Genomic DNA, 12,134 nt, shown 5'->3' on the forward strand with positions numbered 1-12,134 from the left:
AAGCAGCTACATTTTTGCACAATTTGAGTTCCCCAAAAATGTTGTGACATTTGAAGGTGTTTTACGCCAGAAAACTTGTGAAAACACCTTCATGAATAGTCCACACAGTCTTTTGGGGAATTTGATGACGATTTGTAGTGGAATAACAAATAAATGAATACATTCATAACTGGTTGTTAATTTTGTCCTTATAAATAATGAAGGAAACATAGTCAAAAACGCTAACACTGAGAAATGAGTGCCGAGGATATACCTTTCTAGACAAAAGAAAGCATGCCCAGTTGTGAATTTTTTATATACTTAGGTTCTTTTCGGGCTGCATTTTCAGCTTTTATTAAATGCATATGCAGAAATACTCCTTTTTATACGATTCATGGAAACCTGTCATGTACACCATACAGTAGTATTTGTCAGCCAATGGAATCCATAGTAAAGAAAAAACAGCAACAGTGGATATAAAAAGTCTACACACATCTGTTAAATTGCCTGTTTTTTTGTCATGTAAAAAAATTATACCAAAAACTATTATTTCAAAACTTTTTCCAACTATAATCTGTACAGTTCAATTGGAAGACAAACTGAAATCTTTTCAGGTGTAAAAAAATATAGAAATAAAATAATGTCATTGCATAAATGTGCGCACCTTTAAACTATTATTTTGTTGATGTCGCCTTTTAATGTATGATAGCATTATGTTTTTTTTTTAGGAAGGAGTCTATCAGCATGGCACATCTAGAATTGCCAATCTTTGTCCAATCTTACTTCCAGTAGCACTCTGAATCTGTCAGATCGCAAGGAGAATATCTCCAGTTCCCCTTCAGGCTAACCCACAAATTTTCAATTGCGATAAAAAATTTGTGCTTTGGACCAAATATACCTTTTGGAATTATGATCAAAAAGTTCAACCTTGGCCATCAGACGATAACACATCTTTCCACATGCTTTTGGCAGACTTGATGTAGGCTTTGGCAAAAATAGCCAATTTAGGATGTTTTTATTTATATGAAAATGCAAAACTTGATTGACGTCCATTTCTAGGAAATGTCGTTTGTGTGCTAAATTTGCGCAACTTCTTGATAACCATCTTTACAGTGTTCCTTGTTTCATCTTATGCCTTGGAAAACTTATTTTACACCCTTCTCCTGACTGATATCTTTCAACAATGAGATCTCTTTGCTGTGTTGTACGCTGTTTATGAACCATGATTTTTGCTGTAAAATGTAATTAAGAACATGTCAGGAAAATCCTATGAGAACAGCTAAACGTTACATGAGGTGAATCGGAATCACTTTGTATGATGGTAGCTGTGGACTGACTACTATTTACCATGAGTTTAAATGTAATTGGCTAATTCTGAAAACAACCACGTCCCCAATTATAAGAGGGTATTTACACTTATGCAAACATATAATTTTTGTTTTGTTCATTTTATTGTCACCCGCAAAGTAACTTTAGTTTTTTTCTTAATGGATTTGTGCAGATTATAAGTGAGTAAGTGACATAAAATGTGGAAAAAGATCTGAGATTATTATTTTCGGAATTATTTATTTTATATGACAAAAACTTGGCTTTTTACAAAAGGTGTGTAGTCTTTTTAGATCCACTGTACATGTTTTTTTTTAAAAACGTGTCACTGTATATTCCTGCATAGACCTGATGTAGAAGCCAAAAAGAAGCTAAATTGGCCTATGTCAGGCAAAAAGAGGTCTATGGATGAATTTAACAAATGTGGTGCTTCTCAACCACATACAGTAAACACACAATGCCATCATAGTATGACAAAACCCATAGGGTATGTTCACACTTTAAGTATTTGGTGCAGAAATTTGGCAGGAAAAATGCTGTGTCAGGCTAGTTTCACACTAGCGTTTTGAGGTGCAGCGCACGCTCGCCGTGAAGCTCCGCCCCCTGCCGCACCTCCTCCAGTCAGCTCCACCTATGGGCGCATGATACTGCATACAAAGTGCGTACCCTATCTTTAGCATTGGGTACGCAGGCCGTGCACAGGTATGCTTTTGCCGGCACATGCGTCCTTTTGACAGTGCGCCGGCCAAACCAAAAATGCAACCCGATTCATTTGGCGTAGCTCGGCGCACCGTCAAAAGGATGCATGCACCGGCAAAAGCATACCTGCGCACGGCCTGCGTACCCAATGCTAAAGATAGGGTATGCAGGTCGCATGCAGAGTCATGCACGCATAGGCGGAGCTGACCGGAGGAGGCTTGGCAGGTGGCGGAGCTTCACGGAGAGCTTGCGCTGCGCCTCAAAACGCTAGTGTGAAACTAGCCTAACGTAGGCATGCTTTTGGTACATTTTTCATGTTTTTTTTCCAAGCGTTTTTGGTGCAGATTTTTCCCCACTCATTAGTATGAGAGAAATCTGGAGCAAATACAAGAATAGACATGCGGTAGATTTAAATCTGCAAGTCATAAATAAACAACGTGTGCATGAGACTTCGGGGTTCTCATTCACTTTTCCGGCATTAGGAAACCCTTCTGCAGGGTTTTTGAGAAATCTGCGCAGAAAAAAAATCTGCAACTAAAAGGCAACAAATTGCAATGTGTGTACAGGCCCTTAGTAAAGAAGAAATAATGGTGAGTGATCAGCACAGAGTTAGTAGAAAAGGAGCTCTACAATTATTGTTTCACGTTGTAATGTTTACTAAATTACTAAAGGAGACTATCACAGTAAATTACTGCAGCTTTCAATGTTTGCAATGTTTTTCTAGCATCAGATTACTTTAGAGGACAGAATACCACATGAGCCTGCAAAAATGATGTTCTCCTCACAAACTGTAAATTACACAGAATTCAGCCTAATATTGAATCCTATAATTGGCCTCTGGAGACTTTATGTTTTCTAATTAAACTAATATTTGGAAACAAGTAAGAGAACATCAATCCTTCTTTGTTCCATCATCTCGCTAAATATTCATTGTTTACTGTGAAATTCAGACTTTTGTTCTTGTTATTCAGCTCTTCTACAGGGTCCGCATTGGATCACCCCCCTTCCTGCAATACTGGCTGTGAATGTCAAAATGACTCCTTTACTCCTGTTTGCGGAGCTGATGGAATCACCTACATGTCTGCTTGCTTTGCCGGATGCACAAAGGCAGTAAGTTTACATTCTAGTCTTTTATATCATTAATTGCACTGATAAATGTACATCTCCAAAAAAGTTGGGACACTGTGCATAATGTAAGGAAACAAGGAAAACAAGAGTGCAGTGATTTAGAAATCTCTTAGATCTCGTGAGTGGTTGGTCTAAATCCAGAAGTGGTGACGTGTTTCTATTATACTTTTCTTCTGATTTCTCCACTCCTGGTTTTGGCCTACAAATACTGAGGTAAAAAACTCACTAAATACTCCCCGTGAGTACGTGGTCACCATATTTTATTCACAACAGAACATAGAACACAGATCAGAAGTTGAACGTAAGACATTTTCCATTTCATTTAATAAAATAAACACATTTAAAAATTGATAGCAGCAACCCCTCTCATAAAAGTAGGGACAGCGTTAACAAAAGGTTGGAAAAGTAAGTGGTATTAATGAAAAAACAGCTGGAGGGTCAATTTTCAACTAAACACAAGCAATGATGGTGAGGTGGTCAGATGAAGCAAAATTTGAAAGCCTTTATAGAAACAACAGATGAAGTATCCTGTGAACTAATAAGAAAAGGGACCATCCAGCTTGTTATCAGCACAAAGTTCAAAAGCTTGACTCTGATGGTTATAGTGTTCCCTTTGGCATGGGCAGCTTACATATCTTGAAGTACACTATCTATGATGAGAAATATATAGAGGTTTCAAAAGAAAATATGCATCCATTGAGACAACGTATATTTCAGAAAAGGGCTTACATACTTCAGCAAGACACTTCTAAACCACTACTTCATCCATCATAACAGCATGGCTTAACAGAAGAGTTCAGATAATGAACCTGTAGTGTCCCAGTACCTCCTTCTATCTGTTGCAAAATATAGTTGTCGGGTAGTTACCAAAAACCTAAGTCCTGTTTTGTGGTTTATTCTATAAATTGTCCTATACTGCCATCTACTGTCCAAACTGTAAAGGTGCAAGAATTTTGGTCACATGACTTTCTCAGCCCGGTTTCTGGTGGAATCCTCTAGAAGCTGCTGAGGAAGGAGCTCTCTTGTTCCTGTGAGGAGAGAAAGAGCGGGAGATCAGCCGCAGCCATGCCTGAGGTGAAGCAGCCTGAGCGACGTGAGGAGAGATCTACTTCCTAGGCTGCTCTGCCTTTAGCTTAATGTTCAATTGGCCAGGAAACTGCCACAGCCTACACTAGGAGGACATCTTAAATTGCAATCTTCATAGAGACAGAAGAGATAGAGCTGTACAAGGGCTCTTCTGCTACACTCCACGCCTTTAATGGCTCAGCCAGTGTGAGTGCCTCAGGTTCTACTGCATCTTCTACTCTACGCCCTGCGACAGGGGACCGTATCAGGACTTAATCGTGAGTGTTATTATTATTATTAATTTATATAGCGCCATTAATTCCATGGTGCTGTACGTGGGAAGGGGGGTTACATACAAAGTTATAGATATCGTTACATGCAAAGTTATAGATATCGTTAACAGTAAACAAATTTACAATGACGGACTGGTACAGAGGGGAGAGGACCCTGTCCTTGCGGACTTACATTCTACGGGATGGTGGGGAAGAGACAGAATGTCAGGGGTGCAGCAGCTCTGGCAGTGGTGAGGCAGCAGAATGGTTATTCCAGGCTGTAAGCTTTCCTGAAAAGATGGGTTTTCAGGTCCCGTTTGAAGGATCCGAGGGTGGTGGATAATCGGACGTGTTGAGGCATGGTATTCCAGAGGATAAGGGATATTCGGGAGAAATCTTGGAGGCGGTTGTGTGAGGAACAAATAAGTGTGGAGGAGAGTAGGAGGTCTTGGGAGGATTGAAGATTATGTGAGGGAAGATATTGGGAGATTAGTTCAGAGATATAGGGAGGGGAAAGGTTGTGGATGGCTTTGTAGGTCAGTGTTAGTAGTTTGAACTGGATTCATTGGGGAATTGGGAGCCAATGGAGGGATTTGCAGAGGGGAAAGACAGGGGAGTAGCAAGGAGAGAGGTGGATTAGTCGGGCAGCAGAAATGAGGACAGACTTGGAGTGGTGCAAGAGAGTTGGCAGAGAGGCCACAGAGGAGAGTGTTGCAGTAGTCAAGGTGGGAGATGATGAGGGCATGTACAAGAGTTTTAGTAGATTGAGGACTGAGGAAGGGATGGATTCTGGAAATATTTTTGAGTTGGAGGCAACAGGAGGTGGCAAGAGTTTGGACGTGTGGTTTGAAGGACAGGGCAGAGTCGAGAGTTACTCCGAGGCAGCGGATTTCAGGTGCGGGAGAGAGCGTGATGCCGTTTACCATAATAGATAGATTGGGTAGGGAAGATACGTGAGATGGAGGAAAGATAATGAGTTCAGTTTTGTCTATGTTGAGTTTTAGGAAGCAAGAGGTGAAAAAGGAGGATATGGCTGATAGACACTCTGGGATTCTGGACAGCAGAGAGGTGACATCTGGGCCAGAGAGCTAGATCTGAGTGTCATCTGCATACAGGTGGTACTGGAAGCCATGGGACTTTATGAGTTGTCCTAGGCCAAGAGTATAGATGGAAAAAAAGTAGGGGCCCCAGGACAGAACCTTGGGGGACTCCAACAGAGAGGGGGCGGGATGAGGAGGTAGTGTGGGAGTGAGAAACGCTGAATGTGCGGTCAGAAAGATATGAGGAAATCCAGGACAGGGCAAGGTCTTTTATGCCAAGGGAAGAAAGAATCTGTAGCAGTAGGCAGTGGTCAACTGTGTCAAAGGCAGAGGACAGGTCAAGAAGGAGGCGGATGGAGAACTGTCTGTTAGCTTTGGCTGTGAGTAAGTCATTAGTAATTTTGGTTAGGGCAGTTTCAGTGGAGTGGTGGGGGCAGAAGCCAGATTGCAGGATGTCAAGGAGGGAGTTAGATGAGAGGTGGGAGGAAAGTTGCGCATGGACATGCTGTTCGAGGAGTTTGGAAGCAAACGGGAGCAGTGATATGGGGCGATAGCTGGGCATAGCAGTTGGGTCAAGGTTTGATTTTTTTGAGGATGGGTGTTATGGTGGCATGTTTGAAGGCAGAGGGGAAGGTACCAGAAGTTAGGGATAGGTTGAAGAGATGGGTTAGAGCTGGAATGATCATGTTAGTGAAGTTGGGGAGCAGGTGGGAAGGGATGGGGTCAAGTGCACAGGTGGTGAGGTGTGATTTGGAAAGGAGGTGAGTAAGCTCTCCTTCAGTGATGTTGGAGAGGGAGATTATTAGGGAAGGGCAGAGTTCTGGTATGTGGAACGGTGGGGTGTCATGATCCAGGTTGGATCTGACAGATTAAATGCACAAAGTAACCTTTTTTTTCCTTTGGCTGTGTGCCAAAGGTGGTTTTGCCCCCGGTGGCCATTAGGGTCATTGCACTGTGGTGATTTCAGTTGTAGTTTCCCCCCCGGTGGCCATTATGGTCATTGCACTCTGGTTACCTTAGTTTGTGCACGTGATTATGTAACAGGTGTGATTGCTCTATAGGAGAGTATCAGGTGTGTTAATCACTGTTGGTGATAGTTCCTCATTTGCAAGCAAGCCTGGGTAAAGAATGGAGCTGAAGGAGTGTCACTGGCAGCCCAGTCAGTGCCGGAGTAGCAGCTATGGTGTCTGCAAGGAGGGCTGGCATGGATTGTTGGAGTGTCAGCTATGGTGTCTGCAAGGAGGGCTGGCATTGCTTGGTGGAGTGGCAGCTATGGTGTAGAGCTGCACTCAGGATGCTAGACTCGGCTGCTGAAAGCTTGACTCAAAATGTTGGACTCTTTGGCCGAAAAGCTGGACTCATTTGCTGGACTCTGTTTCTGGACAGCTGCACGCAGGTGTGGACTCTGTTTGCTCCAAGGTTGCACTATGGTGCTGAGAAGAGTCCAGGACGACTCAGAGTCCTGGAGTGGCAGCTATGGTGTCAGTGAGGAGTTCGTGGAAAGCATGGTGGAGTGGCAGTTATGGTGTCAGTGAAGAATTCTTGCAAAGCTTGGTGGAGTGGCAGCTATGGTGTAGAGCTGCACTCAGTTGCTGGACTCTTTTGCTGAAGCTGCACTCAGGTGCTGAACCCCGTTGCTGGACAGCTGCACTCAGGTTCTGGACTGCTTTGCTGGACAGTGCACCCAGATGTTGGACTCGGTGGAGGAAAAGATGCACGCAGGTGGTGGGCTCTGTTGCTGGGAGTGTAAGCAACAGAGCAAAGCTAACTGGTGTTCCCCTGTTTTGTCACTTTTCCTTATGTGTGTTTAGTGCAGTGGTGGGATTAGTTTCCACACTGACCAATTCCCTAGCGAGGGTTTAGGTGCAGGGCGAGCCAGGGTTTTTAGGTTCCTGATCGGCGCCCGGTGCGGAACCGGCCTAGGGAACGTTAGGAGTGTAGAGACACTGACTCAGGGGAGTGCAGGAGGTCTCCACTTCCCCATTCCCTATCGCAGGGCCTTCATTGTTATTGTTACCCAGGTTTTCCCTATTCCCTTGTCTTATTGTATTAGTTACTGGCCTGCGGGCCGTGTCACATAGGACAATTACTCGTGCCGCGTCCTGTTGTATCAGTTACCGGCCTGCTGGCCGTGTCACTCAGGATGGGGCACGTGACATTGGGGTGGTGGAACTGTAAAGGTTTGCCTTGTTTGGTCGATCTTGTTTTTGAAGTTGGTGGCAAAGTCCTCAGCAGAGATGAGGGGAGTTGGAGGTGGCAGTGGTGGGCGGAGAAGAGAGTTAAATGTGCTGAACAGTTGTTTTGGGTTGTGGGATAATTAAGATACAAGGTTTGTGAAATAGGTCTGTTTAGCAGAGGTGAGGGCTGATTTAAAGGCAAGTGTAGCTTGTTTGAAAGCAGTGAAGTCGTCTGGCTGGCGTGTTTTCTTCCAACGCCACTCCGCGACCCTGGATGCTTGTCGAAGTTTTTTGGTGAGGTTGTTGTGCCAGGGTTGCCTATTGGTTTGTCGCACTTTGCCATTCATGAGAGGAGTGACTGAGTCTATGGCTGATGTGAGGGTGGCGTTGTAGAAAGCGGTGGCACTGTCCGTGTTGTGAAGTGAAGATGTGGAGGACAGAGGTAGAAGAGAGTCTGAGAGTCTGTGGATGTCTAGGTGTGCGAGGTTTCTGCGAGGATGTGCTAGTGGCTGGACATGGGGGACAGGTGAGGAGGACAAGGATGAGAAAATGAGTAGATGGTGGTCAGATAGGGGGAAGGGAGAGGTTGTGAGATTAGATAGGGAACAGAGGCAAGTGAATATGAGGTCTAATGTATGTCCATCTGTGTGGGTGGCTGTGGAGGACCACTGAGTAAGTCCAAAGGATGAGGTAAGTGACAGGAGTTTGGAGGCTGCTGGTTGGTGGGTGTCAATGGGGATGTTGATGATGATGGTGGGGATGTCAGAAGAGAGAAAGTGGAGGAGCCAGGTGGAGAATTGGTCGATGAAGGCAGTGGCTGAGCCCGGTGGTCGGTATATGACAGCCATTTGGAGATTAGAGGGAGAGTAAATATGGACAGAGTGAACCTCGAAAGAAGGGCGGATAAGGGAGGGTGGATAGGGTTGAAGGAGCAGTGTTTAGAAAGGAGGAAACCCACTTCTCCACCTTGTCTGTTGCCAGGGCGAGGAGTGTGGGTAAAGTGGAGTGAGTAAACAGTGAACACTAATTCACTGTGAACCAAACTGTGTAGGCCCATCCTTGGTAGTAATATAACAGAAAGACTGTGTGAATTAAGATAGTAACCCAGTATGTAACCGACAGTCAGCCAATCACTTTATTTAAGCCATTAACACTGAAGATTCCATCTTAAACAGGACTGTGACAATCGCTCTTGCTACCTAAAATATCCAGCTTGTATGAAGGACTGTGATACCATCGCTATGGACTATGTATTGTGAAGTGAATACAGTAAAGACTCCCTTTTGATTACGTTAATACTAGTGATGAGCGGGTGATCTCCGAGTATTTTGGCGTGTTCGGAGATTTAGTGTTTGTCGACGCAGCTGCATGATTTGTGGCTGCTTGACAGTCTGAATACATGTGAGAAATGCCTGTTTGTTAGGAATTCCACACATGTATTCAGGCTGTCAAGTAGCTGCAAATCATGCAGTTGCAGCGACAGAAACTAAATCTGCAAACACATCCAAATACTTGGAGATCACCCAAGCATGGTCGGGAAAACCCGAGCAACGAGTATACTCGCTCATCACTAGTTAATACCCTTGTCCGCATTCATCCTTGAAATTGCACACACGCACACTAAGAGGCACAGAGGCTAGTCTTGTGTGCGACACAAGACTAGCACGCCAAAACACCACCTGTGACATTCCTAATTTCTCTATTATTCTCTGGCCCTCGCACCTATAACATCTAAATCCCCCCTGGGCACTGCAAACCGACCTACCTGCAGACTAGTGATGAGCTGGTCGCTTTGCGCAACCCTGGTCCACGGTCCAGGTCAATGCTTTCTGGTGCTGGACAGGAGCTGCGCAAATATCCTGAGCCTCCACAGCATTTGATTAGTTGACGTGATGTCATCTGTGCGGTTTGTGTTGTACAGGTGACATCTCACCAACTCGGCTAGGGTTGGTAAGATCCCAGAGGGCAAGGGAATTCATACTGCTCCTCTGGACAGCCAGACAGCATTGACCTGGACCGTGGACCAGGGTTGGGTCAGCATTCTTCTCAAAAACTCCAGTATCTTCTCATTTCCCAGATGAGTACAGATTTTTGTAAAAAGAAGGAATGCTACACAATGATAGTCATGCTCGTGTCCCAACTGTTTTGAGGTCTGTTGCTGCCATTAATTTCTAAATGACTTTTTTGACTGAAATGGAAAAGCATCTACCTTTCAACTTCTGATGTATCTTCTATATTCGGCTGTGAATAAAATACGTCCAAAAGAAATTTCCAAATCATTGCATTTTTGTTTTCTTTACATGGGGAAATGGGGTTATATCTATATCTAAGTATATCTATAGCAAATATTCATATACCATTTATCACAGATTCCAGAGATAGTCTCCAATCTTGAACTCTATTTATTCTTAGAATATAGGATAAATGCAACTCAACAAATAGCTTATTTAAAACGCAGCATTAACCCCCGGGGAAGCAATTTCCCACTTCCCAGGTCTTCATCATATTGAGACAATTACAGACTGGGAATAAAATGCATGCTGATTCATTGATAATTTTCTCATCTTCTGTTCATTAACAACAGACTATTTGCCTTCACGGCACACATACAATTTCTCCTGGTGCTAATGCACATACAATTTACTGGCTCCTCATTACCTCAATAACAGAAATATTCAAAGGTGAGTTGAATATTGCTGTAAGGTGATACCGGTCTGTAGCAGCGACTATGTTGTAGCTTGTATTCTATTTTTGTGTATTAGGAGGTACCTTATGAAAATATGTACTTCACCAACAATTTTTCATCTGCAAAAATGTTGAATTTTGTAATGCAGTGTGTGCCAAGTTTTAGAAAACAAATGGATTTTCCTGCATATGTGTTCAAGTTCTCCAACTACACCGTACGTCTTATCTGAGACAACTTCTGTCGCAGAATTTTGTTATCCACGTGTATATTCAAGCTTCAAATCTAGAGTTTAAAAAATGTGGGCTTTATGTTTATTTCACATGTAGGCTGAACACACCATCCATCTTATAACAGAACAATTTAGGAACATATTTGAGTTACTGCGGTCCTTTACTTTCTCCCTGCTGACATCTGCTGCAGGATCAAATATACTGCTGCTTGACAAAGATGGTGTAAATAGATCTCTGTCTAACATTTAGCTGGGAATATTTGCTTATTCTTTTCATTGTCAACATACACTCACTGGCCACTTTATTAGGTACACCATGCTAGTAAGGGGTTGGACCCCCTTTTGCCTTCAGAACTGCCTCAATTCTTCGTGGCAGAGATTCAACAAGGTGCTGGAAGCATTCCTCAGAGATTTTGGACCATATTGACATGATGGCATCACACAGTTGGCGCAGATTTGTCGTCTGCACATCCCTGATGCGAATCTCCCGTTCCACCACATCCCAAAGATGCTCTATTGGATTGAGATCTGGTGACTGAGGAGGCCATTTGAGTACAGTGAACTCATTGTCATGTTCAAGAAACCAATCTGAGATGATTCGAGCTTTATGACATGGCGCATTATCCTGCTGAAAGTAGCCATCAGATGTTGGGTACATTGTGGTCATAAAGGGATGGACATGGTCAGCAACAATACTCAGGTAGGCTGTGGCGTTGCAACGATGCTCAATTGGTACCAAGGGGCCCAAAGAGTGCCAAGAAAAAATTCCCCACACAATGACACCACCACCACCAGCCTGAACCGTTGATACAAGGCAGGATGGATCCATGCTTTCATGTTGTTTACGCCAAATTCTGACCCTTCCATCCGAATGTCGCAGCAGAAATCGAGACTCATCAGACCAGGCAACGTTTTTCCAATCTTCTACTGTCCAATTTCGATGAGCTTGTGCAAATTGTAGCCTCAGTTTCCTGTTCTTAGCTGAGAGGAGTGGTACCCAGTGTGGTCTTCTGCTGCTGTAGCCCATCTGCCTCAAATTTCGACGCACTGTGCGTTCAGAGATGCTCTTCTGCCTACCTTGGTTGTAACGGGTGGCAATTTGAGTCACTGTTGCCTTTCTATCAGCTCGAACCAGTCTGCCCATTCTCCTCTGACCTCTGGCATCAACAAGGCATTTCCGGCCACAGAACTGCCGCTCACTGGATTTTTTTTCTTTTTCGGACCATTCTCTGTAAACCCTAGAGATGGTTGTGCGTGAAAATCCCAGTAGATCAGCAGTTTCTGAAATACTCAGACCAGCCCTTCTGGCACCAACAATCATGCCACGTTCAAAGGCACTCAAATCACCTTTCTTCCCCATACTGATGCTCGGTTTGAACTGCAGGAGATTGTCTTGACCATGTCTACATGCCTAAATGCACTGAGTTGCCGCCATGTGATTGGCTGATTAGAAATTAAGTCTTAACACACAGTTGGACAGGTGTACCTAATAAAGTGGCCAGTGAGTGTATTTGATGCTTGTGTCTGGGGCTT

At 43.9% G+C, this 12,134-nt stretch overlaps 1 protein-coding gene across 1 annotated transcript in view; it reads left to right on the top strand.

Moving 5' to 3' along the window:
• SLCO3A1 (solute carrier organic anion transporter family member 3A1) overlaps nucleotides 1-12,134 on the top strand; it is a 680,913-nt gene that overhangs the window by 543,274 nt on the left and 125,505 nt on the right. Inside the window, exon 7 of the mRNA XM_073568740.1 lies at nucleotides 2,976-3,114. Coding sequence (XP_073424841.1) covers nucleotides 2,976-3,114 — 139 coding nt within the window. The remainder of the gene's footprint in view (nucleotides 1-2,975; nucleotides 3,115-12,134) is intronic.

This window comes from Dendrobates tinctorius, unplaced genomic scaffold (genome assembly GCF_039654945.1).
Source record: "Dendrobates tinctorius isolate UK_male_01 unplaced genomic scaffold, ASM3965494v1 ptg000022l, whole genome shotgun sequence".
Lineage (NCBI taxonomy): Eukaryota > Metazoa > Chordata > Amphibia > Anura > Dendrobatidae > Dendrobates > Dendrobates tinctorius.